Below are 16,869 nucleotides of genomic sequence, written 5' to 3'. Positions count from 1 at the left end.
TAGAGACGGGGTTTCATCATGTTTGCCAGGCTAGTCTTGAACTCCTGACCTTAAGTAATCCCCCTGCCTCGGCCTCCCAAAGAGCTGGGATTACAGGCATGAGCCACCGCGCCCAGCCATTTTCAGTGTTAATTGATTGTGCATTGTTTAACCATATACTACATAGTTTCACTTACCTATAACAACAGTAGTTTGGGGCTCTTATATTCTAATAATGAAGACTTTAGCTGTGTACACATTGCAATTAAAGTATGAGTCATGCATAACCTTATCACCAAGATACAAGAGGGAAAGCCCTTCTCCCCTAAAACTTTTACAAAGGTTCTGGGTTCTTTTTCCACTTAAGTGGGAAAAAGTCAGCTAATGAGGAATGTAAAGTCTTTGGCCTCATCTGAAGGTGCTTTGGCCCGCAACTGTGAGAAGCATTGACCGCTGGGAAGGCCTCCCTGCCTGGTTCCTGGACTGTTACACCATGGCAGAGGCCATCTTCCCTCCCAATGCAGAGTGATATCCAGATAGCGAGCTGACTAGCAGCTGTCCACTCTCCAGCAATCCTGCCTTCTGGGGCATGGTTTTCTAAGGACCTTCCTATTCCTAGATGATCAAAATTGGGACCAGCCACTCCTTTCTGAGCCACCCCTGCCTCTGGGCCTGTGGCTATGCCCTCCAGTCACAACAGGACAACCCTTCAGAACACTCTGCAGGAAGCTGACATCTCTACGCAGACTCACACAGGCACGGTGTGTGCACAGGCCTTTGATTCTAGTTCAGGAGGTGTGGGGGGAGGCTCACTAGTCCGACAGAACTTGAGGCCAGTTGTACCAGTGTCATATCCCATGAGCCAAGGTTACAAAGGATACAAAGTGCCCAGACCTACCAGAGAAGGCAAACCCCTACAGCATGCAGGGTTAGACAGAGGCAAGAAACAAGGTCATTTTGGGCCAGCAAGAAGAGGGAAAGGGAAATCACAGGCATACCTCGGAGATACTGAAGATTTGTCTCCAGACCATGGCAACAAAGTGAGTCACACAAACTTTTTAGTTTCCTATTGTGCATAAAAGTTATGTTTGTACTATATTGTAGTCTATTAAGTGTACAGTAGCATTGTGTACAAAAAACTGTGTATATACTTAACGGAGTCTCGGAGTCTCACTCTGTCACCCAGGCTGGAGTGCAGTGACACGATCTTGGCTCACTGCAACCTTCGCTTCCTGAGTTCAAGCCATTCTCCTGCTCAGCCTCCCAAATAGCTGGGACTACAGGTGCCCATCACCATGCCCAGCTAATTTTTGTATTTTTAGTAGAAATGAGGTTTCACCATGTTGGCCAGGCTAATCTTGAACTCCTGACCTCAAGTGATCCACCCGCCTCGGCCTCCCAAAGTGCTGGGATTACAAGCGTGAGCCACTGTATCTGGCCATATACTTTGATTTTAAAATACTTAATTGCTAAACAAATGCTAACAATCATCTGAGGCTTCAGCTAATCCCGATCTTTTTGCTGGGGGAGGGTCTTGCCTCCATGGATCAGGGGCATGGCTGCTGAAGGCTGCTTTGACAACTTCTTAAAATAAAACAATGACGTTTGCCATTTGCCACATGGATTATTCCTTTCAATATTGTTGTGCCTCAGGGAATAGGGAGGCCTGGAAAGCAGAATCGGGAGAATGGCCAGTTGGTAAAGCAGTCATAACACACACATTTTTCCATTAAGTTTGCTGTCTTATATGAGCATCACTCATGGTGTCCCAAAACAATCACAATAGTTAACTTCAATAACTGATTACAGGTCACTGTAACAGGTATAATAATGAAAAAGCTTGAAACATTTTGAGAATTCCACAGCATGACATGGAGACATGATGTCTGTCTGCTGTTGGAAAAATAGCACCAATAGACCTGTTTGATGTGCTTGACACAGGGTTGCCACAAGCCTCCAATCTCTAAATAAAAAACAGTGTCTGCAAAGAATAATAAAGGGAAGCACAATAAAAGGTATATCTGCAAAGGGGAATCAGCACTTGAGCAAGATCAGGGTGAGCTTTCAAGTCAGGTAAACCTAGACATGAACCCTCCAGGCCCTACCAACAACCACCTGTGGACCTTCGAGCACATCCAGCCTAGAGCTGCCCCCAACAGACACTTCCCCAGTGAGTGCTGAATGAAACCATCTGAGCCAGTTTCCTCAGGTGCAAACCAGTGAGGTAATTTCCTACCTTGCAGAGTGAAGTGAGAAAAGACAGTGTTAAGAAAAAGGCATGCCGGGCACAGTGGCTCACGCCTGTAATCCCAGCACTTTGGGAGGCCGAGACAGGCGGATCACGAGGTCAGGAGATCGAGACCGTCCTGGCTAACACAGTGAAACCCCGTCTCCACTAAAAATACAAAAAATTAGCCGGGCGTGGTGGCGGGCACCTGTAGTCCCAGCTACTCGGGAGGCTGAGGCAGGAGAATGGTGTGAACCCGGGAGGCGGAGCTTGCAGTGAGCCCAGATTGCACCACTGCACTCCAGCCTGGGCGACAGAACAAGACTCCGTCTCAAAAAAAACAAAAGACACAAGACCTGTGGTAGCCTTTCATTTCTGTCCGGCAGCAGCCACTGGGTAAACCAAGATGGTGCATACAAGTACATCCAGAAGCTATGGAAGAAGCAGTCTGATGTCATGAGCTTTCTTCTGAGGGTCCGCTGCTGGCAGTACCACCAGCTCTCTGCTCTCCACAGGGATCCCCGCCCCACCCAGCCCAATAAAGCACGCTACTGGGCTACAGCCAAGCAAGGTTATGTTATATATAAGCGCCGTGGTTGGCTGAAAATCCAGTTCCTAAGAAGGCAACTTAACAGCAAGCCTGTCTATCGTGGTGTTAACCAGCTGGTTTGCTCAAAGCCTTCAGTCTGTTACAGAAGAGCAAGCTGGATGCCATTGTGGGGCTCTGAGTCCTGAATTCTCACTGGGCTGGTTAAAGATTCCACATACAAAGTTTTTGAGGTTATCCTAGTTGATCCATTCCATAACACTATCAGAAGGAAAACTGAGGCCGGGCGCGGTGGCTCACGCCTGTAATCCCAGCACTTTGGGAGGCTGAGGCGGGTGGATCACGAGATCAGGAGTTCAAGACCAGCCTGGCTAACCTGGTGAAACCCCATCTCTACTAAAAAAAAAAATACAAAAATTAGCCAGGCGTGGTGGCACGTGCCTGTAATCCCAGCTACTTGGGAGGCTGAGGCAGGAGAATCGCTTGAACCCAGGAGGCGGAGGTTGCAGTGAGCCGAGACCATGCCACTGCACTCCAGCCTGGCAACAGAGCGAGACTCCATCTCAAAAAAAAAAAAAAAAAAAAAAAAGAAGGAAACCTGACACCCAGTGGTCCACAACAAGCACAGGGAGATGCGTAGGCTATCTGCAGGCCAAGAGAGCCACAGCCTTGGAAAGGGCTGTAAGTTCTACCACACTATTGGTGGTTCTCGCCATGCAGCTTGGAGAAGGTGCAATACTCTCCAGCTCCACAGCTACCGCTAATAAATGTTTGTAAAATTCATACCTAATAAACACTAGATCAAAAAAAAAACACAGACCTGTGGTAGGCTGGGCACCAGTGCTCTAAAGCAAGTTCTGCCTAAACTGGCAGGAACATTTTTCACATCAGGAACAGTTGTTGTTCCTGGACTCTGTCTGGGGTCAGGCTGGGAGAGACGTGGGGCAGGGCTGGGGGCTGGGGCAGGGGCAGGGCTGGGGGCTGGGGCCTGGGCACTGAAGTGAGGCCAAGGCCTGAAGGGAACCAGTTCCTGGTGGCTGTTGGACAGCTCACACAGCTCCCTGCCAGGTCACTCGCCATGGTCCTCTCTCTGCACTGGCTCTCTCGGTGCCATTTCCTTCGCCTCCTTCTGCCCTCCTGGTCCTTGGCACCCCAGGGCTCCCATGGGTGCTGCTCCCAAAACCCCAAGGCAAGCATGGAAGAGCAGACCAGCTCCAGAGGAAATGGGAAGATGACGTCCCCTCCCAGGGTAAGTGGCACCACAGGTAGGAACAGAGGGTGTGAGAATTTACATGGGGGTGTGGGAAAAAAAACCCTCAATCCCACCCTGCACCACCCCACACCACGCCTACCCCTGCAGCTCTTTTCTTAGTTCAGCTACCAGCTCCTCTTCCCACCTCCCCCAGCCAAGACCTCAGGGCTCCCTTCCCCCACCCCACCCCCACCCACAACAGCACAGTCCACAGTCCTTGAACAGGATCTATTCCCCCTCACCTAACAGTTAATTATTTCTTAGCGGGGAGGAGCAGCTGATCCTCTTTCCAGTGACCCCATATCCTTGTTCAAGGTAGCCAGTTACAGCCCCTGGGCCAGGGAACTCTATCTGCTCCCCCCTCACCACTGAGGCCTATGCCCAAGACAGGGAGCTACCTGGCCTTCTCAGTACAGGTGTCCTTAAACAACCGGGTCAAAAACGAATAGGGAAGGTGGAATTTCTCACTTTCAGCCACAGCCTGCAACAAAGCTTCCCAGGGCCTCGGCCCCCTGCCCTGGCTGATGCTCCCTCCCCTAATTCCCTGACCAGGGCCCTGGGACCCACCACACAGCTGAGCTGGCCCAAGCTGAAGAGTTGCTGGAGCAGCAGCTGGAGCTGTACCAGGCCCTCCTGGAAGGGCAGGAGGGAGCCTGGGAGGCCCAAGCCCTGGTGCTCAAGATCCAGAAGCTGAAGGAACAGATGAGGAGGCACCGAGAGCACCTGGGAGGAGGCACCTAAGTTTCCCCCAGTGCCCACAGCACCCTCAGGCACTGGAAATACATGCACCACCCACCAGGAGCCTTGGGATCATAAACACCCCAGCCTCTCCCAGGCCAGAGAAAGTGGAAGAGACCTCCATAAAGCGCAGGCAATTGGCAGGTAGTGGGGGAGCCAGGGCTCTGCAGTCTTAGTCCCATTCCCCTTTGATCTCACAGCAGGCAGGGCACCCAGGCCTTATAGGAATTTACAGTGGACCATGCCCTAAAATAACCTCACCCCAAATATAATAAAGGGACGAAGCACTTATAGATACCACAGACACATGTGTTTCATTTTTAGTTTTGTTAAAAAAAATTCTGACAAATCAGAAATGGGGGTTCAGGAGTGGTGGTGATGCAAAAGATGGAAGCCATGGGGTGGGGGCTGTCAGGGGTGGGGGCAGTAGTGTCTCCTTCACCCCCACCCTGGTGTCCTCTCCTGAAGGACAGACGGTCACATTCCAGAATGGGCGAAGTCTTCTACCGTGTCTGTTCAACTGAGAAGAAAACGTAGCATGGTCAGAATAAGGCATGAAAAGGGGAAAGCGAGGCAGGAACACACGGCACACATGCAGACGCTGGTGTACTGCCTGGGTTCAGAGGACGACGTGGGGCTGAGGGAAGGGATGTAATATGAGAGAAGACAGAAACCACACATAAAGGTCAGGAAAACATCCCAACACAGCATCAAAGACCAGGGGGCATGAACCAGTCAAGTGTCCATTATGCATCAGGTGCCCATGACCTATGTGATGAAATTTAGGACAAACACACTAAGGAACAGGGAGGACCTAAAGGGTTTCATGAGATCAGTACTCACTGTAGGAGGAGATGTCTATCTCATCAGGCAGCTCGCTAATATTGACCTCAAAGCGATCCTGCACATCATTGAGGATCTTGGCATCATTCTCATCGGACACAAATGTGATAGCCAAGCCCTTGGTGCCAAACCGGCCTGCTCTGGCCACCTGGAGGGAGACAGAGGGTAGCACTGGAAGACCGAAGAGGAAAAAGACCCAGAGGCAGGGATGAAGATGTACAAATAGAAAAGAAGGGAATGGGAGAGTGGGATTTCTTCAGCCTGTGGGGTTTACCCGATGCAGGTAGGTGTCAGAATCCTCAGGCATGTCATAATTAAAAGCAATGTTCACCCGCTCGATGTCCATGCCTCGGCCAAATAGGTTGGTAGCCACAAGAATTCGTCGTTGAAAATCTTTAAACTGCTGATACCGAGAAAGCCTTTGTGAGAAAGGAAATTTAAAACATGTTGAGATTCCCTTCTCTCAACTGTCTTTTTCTCCCAAGGACACAAAATATCTTTCCCATCTTCAGCTCACCTCTCCTCCTGGGGCATCCCACGGTGGATGGCAATGGCTGGGAAGTTCTGCTCCACTAGCAGCTGTGCCAAGGCAATGCACCGCTGCACAGACTTCACAAAGATCACCACCTGTTGTGGGATGGGGTGGGGGGGGTCTCAAATTGGGGGAATACGGGTCCATGGTGTGTGAGAAACATTACGTGGGAGACGGGAGTTTCTAGTAATTACGTTCTCAGGAATTCCTCTTCATCTCTTATTCCCCCACTATATATTTAGAGCAGAAGAGAAAATATAACTTTATTTCAGAACTGATTTTTCCCTAAGGAAGCTGGCCTGAGGCAGCACAGAGTTCAGAAATCAAAATTGCCAGACATGGTAGGAGACGAGGATGAGATCACCTCATGAAAAAGTGATAGAAAACTAGAATTAAGATCTGGAGGGGTAACTGATACTCCTGCTCACCAAAACATTAAACCTAAGGGAGCTATCCTAATTCTAGAAAGTAGTTTTAAATGCAAACAGACCACTCACAAGTATATTAATTAAACACTTTTTTGAGATGGGTTCTCACTTTGTCCCCCAGACTGGAGTGCAGTGGTGCAATCGCAAGTCACTGCAGCCTCCACCTCCTGGGCTCAAGAGATCCTTCCACCTCAGCATCCCAAGTAGCTGGGACCACAGGTGCACAGCACCACGCCCAGCTACTTTTATTTTATTTTATTTTTACTACCTGTAGAGATGGGAGTCTCCCTATGTCACCCAGGCTGGTCTTGAAGTCCTGGGCTCAAGCGATGCTCCTGCCTCAGCCTCCCAAACTACTGGGATTATGGGCATGTGCCACTGCCCTGCACCCAGTCAGAAATGCTTCTCTTGAATAAGCAGTTATTGGAGGAATTAAACATTTAAGAACCCTAACATGCCCTCAAAAATCATTTCAAGACTTTCAACAACTTCCTAAAACCTTTCAAGGACTTTTGGAGACAAGGTCTCACTCTATTGCCCAAGCTGGAGCACAGTAATGCAATCATAGTTCACTGCAGCCTCAATCTCCTGGGCTCAAGCTATCCTTTCACCTCAGCCACCAGAGTATCCAGGACTACAGGCATACACCACCACACCTGGCTAATTTTCTTCTTTAGTAGTGATGAAGTTTCACCATGTTGCCCAGACTGGTCTCAAACGACTGGGTTCAAGTGATCCACCTGCCTCAGCCTCCCCAAGTGCTGGGATTACACACATAAGCCACCGTGCCTGGCCAAGGATCTTAATTTTTGAAGTTTATTTTCCTTGAGGTTGAGGACATATCCGTGCCAGCCATAGAATAGAAATGCAGCTCCCACCTTACTCATGCTCAACCCCTAAGATATTTATACCCTCATCATTCTCTCCCACATCACACATGTGATTTCCTCAATAAAAGTGTACTTAATATCCAGGTTTCTGCTACAGCTGGAGTGCTCCAATGCTCATCCCCCTACTGGACGTGTAACTGACCTGGTTGAACTCAAGGACATCCAGAAGGTCAAAGAGCTTCCGGTTCTTCTCGTTGTCCTTCAGTTTCACGTAGTACTGCTGCAACCCATGCAGCGTCAACTTCGTCTCATCATCCACGAAGATCTCCATTGGCTGGGGGGGGAGGAAGGGGGTGGGGAACGGGAGGAGGGCAGAGTGGGGGGGTTAAACCTGGGGGGGTGGAGGAAGTTGATCTCCAATACACCCCATGGGGGGATGGGGAGGAAAGAGAAGATTGAAAACCCCACCCCACTCCCAAAAATACCCACATTTTACTGTGGTCTCTCTCACATTACATCTAATTTCCTTCCTATCAGATGAGTTTTAAGACTGCCCAACTAAAAACTATCATGGAAAAGAAAATGCAAATGAAGTCAAGGAGCAGTGAAACCACCCAATGGCACAGATGCCATTACCTCAAATAGAGGTGGGAGAGGAAAGAAAATGAGAGATGATTCTCAAAGGGAGAGCAAGGACCAAACATCTGGGAAATGATGGGAGGCAGTGACTCAAGGTCAGAGTAACTCCATCAGAGTTGCTTGTAAGAACATGGGGTCGGGGGAGGACGACTGCTCCATTTGATTCTCCTACTTCAACTAAGAGAATCTCATGTGCATTAGGAAAGTGGATGTCTTTTAAGATCAGAATGCTGCAATGGACAATCAAAATGCCACTTAAGGAGAAACAAAAATTACTCAAGATGAGTAACTTGCCGTCAGACCACAACAGGATAGTTTTAGATGAGACTGGTCTCTTAAGAATTAAACCATCTACAGGTTTACAGGGAAGGTATCAGTAAGTGGTGTTAAAAAACCAAATTCAGAGCAGCAGATACGCTTTTAAGGGACACGATCTCACCATGTTGCCCAGGCTGGAGTGCAGTGGCTATTCACCGGCACAATCATAGCACACTATAGCCTCAAATTCCTGGGCTCAAGTGATCCTCCTGCTTCAGTCTCCTAAATAGCTGGGACTACAGGCACACACCATTATACCTCACTGCATTCATCTTTAAAATTAAAAAACCCCCTGAAGGGGAGGAAAGTAACAAAGACAAAAATTACCACAACTCCAAGGCCCAACTTTCCTAACACTTTTTATACTATCCTGGGGGAAGATAGTTAATATGAAGACCCAGAGGACAAAATAGGAAAGGATGCATGTGTCATGGGAAAAAAACCAGAAGCCCAATCCCAGAAGGCAGGTTTTGTTTGTTTTGTTTTGATACAGGGTCTCACTCTATCACCCAGGCTGGAGTACAGTGGCACAATTACAGCTTACTGCCGCCTCCACGTCCCAGGCTCAAGCAAACCCTCCTGCCTCAGCCTCCCAAGTAGCTGGGACTACAGGCATGCGCCACCACGCCCGGTTTTTCTGGTAGAGACAAAGTCTCACTACACTGCCCCAGCTAGTCTCAAATTCCTGGGCTCAAGCAATCCTCCCACCTTGGCCTCCCAAAGCACTGGGATTAGAGGTGAGCCACCAGGCCCAGCCAAGGTAGGCTTTCTAAAAAGAAGTTCCACGGCCTCCTTCGAATCTCATTCTAGCCCCAAATACAGCTAAAGAGTGATCATCCCACAGGAAGGAACACTGCAGGGAGGGGAAGAACACACTCCACTGCTTATGCAATTGGCCCCACCTAGCCCCAAACCCTAACACCCACCCGATTACATCTACTTTACCTTTCCTATGTCCCTCTCCTCTGAGTATTAAAAAAAACAAAAAAATTTTTTTAAGAAAAAAAATCTACCACCCCATTCAGGACACCCCTCCCCAACACATATTGGGGGAAACGGGGCACGGCACGCGTTGGGTTCAGGAAAAAAACCGGGAACGGAAAAAGAGGCTGGTTTGGTCCTCAGCTTCCTGGTCAGGTTTCCCCGCGGCCTCCGCTGCCGCCATCCACCGCTGGGTGCCGTCTGCATTCCCTCGCCGCGCCACGGTGCTTCTCTGTTGCCGGCTCACATCAACCGAGGTTCCAGATGGGTGCAAGGAGACGTGGGTGGGAAGGAGTAGGGTATCGGGGATTGAGGTGCCAAAGGCCCCCACCCCTGGAGGTGGGGAAGGGGAGGATTCATTTGTGCTGATGCTCTTCTTTTGGACATGCCCTGCCATCTGTCTGTCCCTCTCTTGCTCTCCTGCCACCGGGAAGTAGGAGTTTTGGTGAGCAGAAGGCTCCAGCTGTATGCTCGATGCCACCTTGAGGGTGCGTGGCTGTAGGGGGCATGTAAGAGACGATGGATGGGTGGGTGGTAGGGCAGAAAAATCCTGCCCTCCCCCGAAGGGAGAAGAGGTTCAAAAATGTTGTGATTTTTGAAAAAGTCGAACACTACCCGCTCTCACATTAACCCGACCAAGTCTTCCGGAGTTTCCCTGGCACCCGCGCAGACCCTAACACTAGCTGTCTCTGCTTCTGTATGTCTCTTCAAGGAGTCATTACTCCCAGTTGGGCACAAGCCGCCTTCTTGGCACTTGAATGACAAGGGAGTCTGAGGAAGAGGGCGAGGAAGGGGAGGAGGCTGCGGGCGGGGAGTGGAGGGAGAGAAGGTAGAAGGGTATTTACATCTTGCATGAACTTGCGGCAGACTGGACGGATCTCTTTGCTCAAGGTAGCACTGAACATCATGACCTGCTTCTCGTGGGGGGTCATGCGAAAAATTTCCTGGACATCCCGACGCATGTCTACAAGAACAAGGAAAAAAATTGTAGGAGAAAATAAGCAGGTATGATAAACAAAGATTAGAGGTAGACTTCCCAGTGAGGTGAAGATTGCTGGAAATAGTAATAACACAATGGAAAGAGCAATGGACTTGGAATCAAGAATTGGGATCAGATTCCAGCTGTTTGTTTTAACCAAGCAAGAAATAAGGTAAAACCCCAAAGTTCCCAACTATGAATGGGGATAAAGCCCAGTGCAGAGGCTTTCAAGGCCTTCAAAACATGCTTTACAGGCCCTTCTCCCAACCCTTTCCTGCCCAAGCCCCAGACAGCCTTCAGCAGACTACAAATATCAAGCACATATTATATTCCAGATATCAGAGTCCATCTATGACTCTCTGGATCACTTTTCCATCAAGTCAGGCAAATATGACATCCCTACCTGGAGCCCACCTTTATAGCTCACCATATTGAATTGCCAAAGATCATTTGTAACGACTTATGGGGCCTATGTCCAACCCCACTCTCATTCACCAAGATTCAATTCTCACAGAAAAATCTTCCATTAACCCCACCTGGCACACTAGAATACCACACCGCACAAACTGCTACAAACACTCTATTAATCCCAGACCTGAGTTTAGACACTTATTCAGCTATAAATTCTGACTGTAAATGCTGTGCTGGAGATGCCAGAAGGGTCCTGTCTTCTCTTTCAGTTTAGAATCTCCCCTATGACTCCCAGTATAGGAATCTATAATGAACACAGTGGTGGTGGTGATGACTTATGCCTAAAATTATCAAAGTCCCCTATTCTCAAAGGTTAAAAACAAAAATCATAGAAAGACTGACGACACCCTTTACTGTGCTTAAAAGCATAATAAAGATCAACCAGGGAACCCAGAGCCATCAGTCATGGGTGATAGATAAAGAGTCGTCATTGCACTGAGGTGCTCCTGTTTCAAATAAACATCATTTGGCTCCAAAGAACAACTCCCCAGCATTAGCCAAGCCCCAGCACTGCCACTCACCGAGCTGTTCAAGCATCTTATCACATTCATCCAAAATAAAGTGTTTAATGTGTTTGAGGTTGAGGCTCTTATTTCGAGCCAGGGCTAGGATACGGCCTGGAGTCCCCACGACGATATGCGGGCAGTTCTTCTTCAGCACCTCTTCATCCTTCTTGATAGACAGACCACCAAAAAAAACAGCAACCTGCCGAGCCAGGAGCAAAGAGTCTCAAACAAGAGGAAGGAAAGAGTTCAATCCCCCCAGGGTTCCCACTGTTTGAGCTAAACCAATTTTTAGCATGTTTCCAAACTAAAACAAACTTTAGAGGTCATCTAATTTAAAAATTTTATGTCCCCCCACCAAACACTGAGGATGATTGCCTAAAGTTACATGGCTAGTCGGAGCAGTCAGGACAATAATTCAGTTCTACTGACTTAATCTAACCATCTTCCTTCATTTATGAGGCCAGGCTTCATTTAAAAAATAAAGGAGCCAAGCGTGGTGGCGCACGCCTGTAATTCCAGCTACTCGGGAGGCTGAGGCACGAGAACCTGGGAGACAGAGGTTGTGATGAGCCAAGATCTCACCATTGTACTCCAGCCTGGGCAACAAGAGTGATACTCCATCTCAAAAAAAAAAAATAAAAATAAAAATAATAAAGCCAGGCCCGGTGGCTCACGTCTGTAATCGCAGCAGTTTGGGAGGTCAAGGCAGGCGGATCACCTGAAGCCAGGAGTTCAAGACCAGCCTGGCCAACATGGTGAAACCCCATCTCTACTAAAATGCAAAATTTACAAATTTACTACTAAAATACAAAAAATACAAAAATTAGCCAGGAGGCTGAGGCAGGAGAATCGCTTGAACCCAGGAGGTGGAGATTGCAGTGAGGCAAGATGGAGCCACTGTACTCCAGCCTGGATGACAGGGCGAGACTCCATCTCAAAAAATAAAAAACAAATAAATAAAGGACAGCAAGAAATCACCAGATTAGTGTAAAGTACCACAAAAAAACACATGGAACATTAAGTTTTCCTAAATAAACCCAGAATCTCAAACTCCTTCATACAAACCCCATGAAATTACTGCTTCGGGCTAAATATTATCACTTCATGTTAAAACCATTAGGTGAATAGTTGTTTAGGGATCTGGGCCTTGGTACAGTATCGAGTAACACCAGAAACTACTTTCTGGTTTCAAGGGGGAAAAGAACGACTGTGGAATCAGACTATCACGACGCTAATCCTATGGTAAATCTAAAATCATCAATGAGGCCAGGTGCAGTGGCTCACACCTGTAATCCTAGCACTTTGGGAGGCCGAGGTGGGTGGATCACTTGAGGTCAGGAGTTCGATACCAGCCTGGCCAACATGGTGAAACCCTGTCACTACTGAAAAAAAAAAAAAAAAAATTAGCTGGGCATGATGGCATACCGTAGTCCCAGCTATTCGGGGGGTTGAGGCAGGAGAATCGCTTGAACCTGGGAGGCGCAGGTTGCAGTGAGCTGAGATCGCGCCACTACACTCACAGCCTGAGGGACACAGCGAGACTCCATCTCAAAACAAATAAATAAAAATAACTAACATAAGTCAACCAGACTTGTGGCATAACAGGAGATACAGCATCACCTATGAATGATTCTTGCCAAAAATGCTTAACTTCAATCAGATTTTTTTTTTTTTTGAGATGGGTCTCGCTCTGTCACCCAGGCTGGAATGTAGTGGCACAATCTCAGCTCACTACCTCTGCTTCCTGTGTTCAAGCGATTCTCCTGCCTCAGCCTCCCAAGTAGGTGGGACTACAGGTGTGTGCCACCACGCACGGCTAATTTTTGCATTTTTAGTGGAGAGAGGGTTTCATCATGTTGGCCACATTGGTCTTGAACTCCTGACCTCAAATGATCCACACGCCTTGGCCTCCCAAACTGCTGAGATTACAGGTGTAAGCCATTGTACACTTGGCCAGAATCCTCAATATTCACACACCACTGGAGCTGTTTTAAAGTTTCCGGCTTTCTCTGCCACACACCCCAAAATTGTCAAACTGATATGATTCAAAGCCAGTATAAAGTAGTAAGAAAAGGGTGGTCTTGTGTTACGCATCATCCATAGCCCAATTACAAATCCTCCTGTTACATAGGATCTCAACACTGTTAAACCACGGCAAACTAAAACTTCTCCAAAATTAAACAGACTATTGGCCTACAAGTTTCTTATCCCTCCAACTTGCCACACCCTCACTCTCAGGTCTCTTTACCTTGGCTTACCTTGACATTGGGCATGTATTTAGAGAAGCGCTCATATTCCTTGCTGATCTGAAAAGCCAACTCCCGAGTGTGACACATCACCAGCACAGACACCTTAGGCAGGAAGTAGATGGAGACATACAGTAAGTGTAGCCCTTCATTATCCCCTCTAGGAAAGTGACTGTCACAAAAACACACCTGAGCTGATAATAAATGACTTCAATTCTGTGATCTAAATCATGAACCCCATGCTTGCAACAGAACATTCCCCACAGCTGTCAGGTTGTCAAGGGTAACAGAGGTCATGTGCTCATGGCTCTGCAAGCATCATGTAGCTAGGACAAAAACACCCTTCCCTTATAGTCCTAACCAAAATCCCCTCCCCAGCACTCTCCCCAAATATACCTGCCCAGTAACTGGCTCCAGCTGTTGCAGTGTGGCCAACACAAACACTGCTGTCTTTCCCATGCCCGACTTGGCCTGGCACAGGACATCCATTCCCAGAATGGCCTGAGGGATGCACTCATGCTGGACTAAAAGTAGGGGGGGTGAGGAGGAAGATAAATTAGACTTCAGTCTCCAAACAACTCTACAACCTTTTTCATCATGCCAAGCCCATTTCTTACCACTCAGTTCTCAAAGTCTAGTATTTACCTGGTTCTTGCCAACTTCCAGACCCTTTTTACCTCTCTCTGCTCAATTACATTCACCTCAAAATCAGACTCTCCTAATTCCTCCTAGCTTTAGCCTCCTCCAGATCTATGCCTTCCCAGTCCTAGTAACAAACCCTTTGCATCTACCAACCGCTCATCTTCAATGATCCTGGCTCTGTCCTTATTTTTCTTAATTTGTAACAATTCATGACATTTGAATACCTGCCACAGACCATTTCTCCTACTTAGGTTGCTATACTTCGGGTCACTTAACTACAACCCTGGACAAAATGAAGGACTTGGTACCTGACCCAGAAGCCAGTCATCTCTAAACCAGTCATAGAGGTTTCCAGAGACCACAGCTGGCCTGGCCCAACAGAGGGAGACTACAGGTCCAACCAGGACCTTTCTGGAAATTTAAAATTAGAAGTCAAGTGACAAAATTAAAAATAAGCAGACAAGAAAAGCCAGTCACAAGAATGAATGGCAGACCTGGAAGTTACTTTTGGATCATTAGCACTTTGGTGCTATCACAAAAAGAATACGCCTATATAAGCCTCCTCTATCCAAAATCGTTTTTGATACTTATCTCCTGATTTTTTCTTCCTCACTGTCGCCCCGGCTGGTGTACAGTGGTGCAATCATGGCTCACTGAAGCCTCAACCCTCACCTGCTTAATTTCTGAACGTTTTGTAGAGACTGGAGTCTCCCTATGTTGCCCAGGCTTCTCTTGCACTCTTGAGCTCAAGTGACCACCCTCCAGCCTCGGCCTCCCAAAACGCTGGGATTACAGGCGTGAGCCACTGCACCTGGCCCTGATCTAGCCTTAAGTATAAACCCTTACCACCACCTGAGCATCGACAAACACATCTTCTTATTGTCCCCTTAAAGAGCCCAATGAGCACTACATGCCCAAGAGAAAATTTACCTTCTGATGGATGCTCAAAGCCACAATCGACAATGGCCCGGAGCAACTCTGGCTTAAGCAGGAAGTCACGAAAGCCAGAGCTGTGGATGGAGACATAGGAGCCCTTGACGTCCTTCTTGGCAGGGGCCTCAGCCCCATCTCCCCCAGCTGCTGTCTCCACCTCATCATCTTCATAGTCCAAGAGCTCATTGTCCACATCGTTCTCTGCCATAACTGGGCCGGCAGGGGAAGATGGGAAGGGGGATCTGGATGGGTTCTCGCAAAATAGGTGAAAACAAGGGGTGAAGAGTAGGGGATTGAGGAACAGCAAAGGAAAACAAAGATACTATTTCTAACAGAAGAGCTGGAGGGGGGGAAAAAAAAAGCAAGACTTAGTCACGAGCAGAGCCCTCACCACCTCTTTTCCATCACCAGTTCCCACTTTCCCTAAACTAGGAAACTTTTACCTGGAAAGAAAAACAGATACCAAACATAAAAACGAAAAGCAAATATAGCAGAACAGAAAAAGCAGTACCAGGGCAAGTGGTTAGGACAGAGGTTCCCAACAAGATTAACAATCACAGTAGTGGAAACCAGAGAAGTTGGAAGGGGAAGACCAACTTACAAATTCTTGATCTGAAAGTAACAGTGAGGAAATAGAATAGATAATAAAAGGTAAAATATGACTAATAACTTAGTAAAGTGGAAAATGGAGATGACAAGCAGAGTCCTGAAAAGTCCTCAAAGGAAGACTGCGCTTTCCCTATTATAATCCCACCGTTATGGATGCCTAACTCAGCAGCCATCAGTCAAGGGTGATAGATAAGAGTCATCACTGCGCAAAGCGCTCACCTGTCGAAAAGAAAACATCATATGGCCGTCGTCCACCTCCCATAGCTCTCAGCCTCCCACTTCTCAGTATCCTCCCTTCCGTTTAAGAAAGCCTTGTGTAATTAGCATGGGGGGGAGGGGCGGTGCAAGACAAAAGGCTCGGCCACGCACACACACACACACACACACAAAAATTCATGTCTCCACCCTACAATAAGAAAGCTAATAGTTGACAGAGAAAAGCAATCCCCGCCCAGGCTTTAACAGGATCTTTACCAAGTGGTCTCACATCACTGTTGCGCTACGAAGGTGAGACTCCTTTTGGAGAAACATACAATGACACCAATCGTAAACACTCGGAAAGCACTCCAAATTAAGTTGGGCAAGTCAAGGTGAGAAAAATCCAACTGCGCCCAGAAACCAGCTCCTCCTCCCAGTCCCACCGAGGGCCGAGAAAGAGCTCAAGAAAGGACAAGGAAGGTGAGAAGAGCCCCGCCCTCGGCAAATACCAAGACCAAGGGACGCCTACCGCCGCCTCTCATTGATGCTGGGGCCTCCAATATGAGAAGAACCCATTGGAAGAAGGAAGCAAAACGAACACAATGGCGCCGAGGACACCATCTTGGATTGGGCCCCCCCTTAGCTTCCCTTCCTCCCCCCAGGAGCTCTTTGCTCTCGAAAAGGATGCAAGCTACGGAAATAGCGAACCAACTAGGCCCCAGCGACCAGACCATCGCCTGTGAAAAGGGTATCAGGAACCCATGTGACGGAATGGGTGCGGAGAAGCGCAGATGGAAACGGATTGTAGCGAAGGCCAAAGCTTACCTAAACAGGGAGAGCGCGTATGGCGGCAGCAACAGCGACGAAGGAGGGAAATCTGCCTTCACTTCCGGTTGCAGGCTTCCCTCTACTCCAGCCTCCCGCCTTCTTGGTTGCAAGAGCGCAGGCGCAAGGGACCGGAAACAGGGCCT

General features: G+C 48.2%; 2 protein-coding genes, 2 non-coding genes and 1 pseudogene across 6 annotated transcripts; 2 read left to right on the top strand and 3 right to left on the bottom strand.

The window, feature by feature from the left end:
* The first annotated feature begins 2,064 nt into the window (after positions 1–2,064).
* LOC129473144 (large ribosomal subunit protein eL15-like) lies at positions 2,065–3,517 on the top strand (annotated as a pseudogene).
* A 261-nt stretch (positions 3,518–3,778) lies between these two features.
* MCCD1 (mitochondrial coiled-coil domain 1) lies at positions 3,779–5,045 on the top strand. Its single transcript, XM_055263391.2, has 2 exons — positions 3,779–4,002; positions 4,558–5,045. The coding sequence occupies exons 1-2, from the start codon at positions 3,832–3,834 to the stop codon at positions 4,744–4,746; spliced, it is 360 nt and encodes a 119-aa protein (XP_055119366.2). The 5' UTR covers positions 3,779–3,831; the 3' UTR covers positions 4,747–5,045.
* Positions 5,046–5,055: 10 nt separating this feature from the next.
* On the bottom strand, positions 5,056–16,861 carry DDX39B (DExD-box helicase 39B). 3 transcript variants are annotated; one of them, XM_063632536.1, is made up of 11 exons: positions 16,724–16,861; positions 15,089–15,431; positions 13,913–14,040; positions 13,529–13,621; positions 11,286–11,469; positions 10,160–10,278; positions 7,579–7,710; positions 6,104–6,213; positions 5,861–6,005; positions 5,587–5,734; positions 5,056–5,263 (listed from the first exon to the last, which is right to left on the bottom strand). In XM_063632536.1, exons 2-11 carry the CDS (start codon positions 15,297–15,299, stop codon positions 5,247–5,249), a joined length of 1,287 nt encoding a protein of 428 aa, XP_063488606.1. In that variant the 5' UTR covers positions 15,300–15,431; positions 16,724–16,861; the 3' UTR covers positions 5,056–5,246. The 3 variants fall into 3 exon arrangements, with proteins under 3 accessions (XP_063488606.1, XP_055118933.1, XP_063488605.1); XM_055262958.1 differs by having other exon boundaries at positions 15,089–15,301; positions 16,724–16,840; XM_063632535.1 differs by lacking the exon at positions 16,724–16,861 and adding an exon at positions 16,428–16,693 and having other exon boundaries at positions 15,089–15,301.
* On the bottom strand, positions 11,159–11,235 carry LOC129473865 (small nucleolar RNA SNORD83). Its single transcript, XR_008654393.1, has one exon. It is a non-coding gene; the product is annotated as a small nucleolar RNA SNORD83 (small nucleolar RNA).
* Positions 15,868–15,945, bottom strand: LOC129473864 (small nucleolar RNA SNORD83). The gene has a single exon (XR_008654392.1). It is a non-coding gene; the product is annotated as a small nucleolar RNA SNORD83 (small nucleolar RNA).
* Positions 16,862–16,869: the final 8 nt, after the last annotated feature.

Source organism: Symphalangus syndactylus, chromosome 23 (assembly GCF_028878055.3).
Source record: "Symphalangus syndactylus isolate Jambi chromosome 23, NHGRI_mSymSyn1-v2.1_pri, whole genome shotgun sequence".
Classification (NCBI taxonomy): Eukaryota; Metazoa; Chordata; class Mammalia; order Primates; family Hylobatidae; genus Symphalangus; species Symphalangus syndactylus.
Note: the sequence above shows the minus strand (reverse complement) of the source record. Positions and strands in the feature narration are given on the sequence as shown.

What these genes read in the sequence shown, in the direction of transcription:
- DDX39B (XM_063632535.1), bottom strand. Translation starts at nt 16,632, where the DNA reads ATGGTCTGGTCGCTGGGGCCTAGTTGGTTCGCTATTTCCGTAGCTTGC. An exon ending in TAAGATGCTTGAACAGCTCG is followed by an intron (nt 10,279 to 11,285) that starts GTGAGTGGCAGT and finishes TTGTTCTTGTAG; the next exon opens with ACATGCGTCGGGATGTCCAG. An exon ending in GGGATGCCCCAGGAGGAGAG is followed by an intron (nt 6,006 to 6,103) that starts GTGAGCTGAAGA and finishes TTTCTCACAAAG; the next exon opens with GCTTTCTCGGTATCAGCAGT.
- MCCD1 (XM_055263391.2), top strand. Translation starts at nt 3,832, where the DNA reads ATGGTCCTCTCTCTGCACTGGCTCTCTCGGTGCCATTTCCTTCGCCTC. An exon ending in AGATGACGTCCCCTCCCAGG is followed by an intron (nt 4,003 to 4,557) that starts GTAAGTGGCACC and finishes TTCCCTGACCAG; the next exon opens with GGCCCTGGGACCCACCACAC.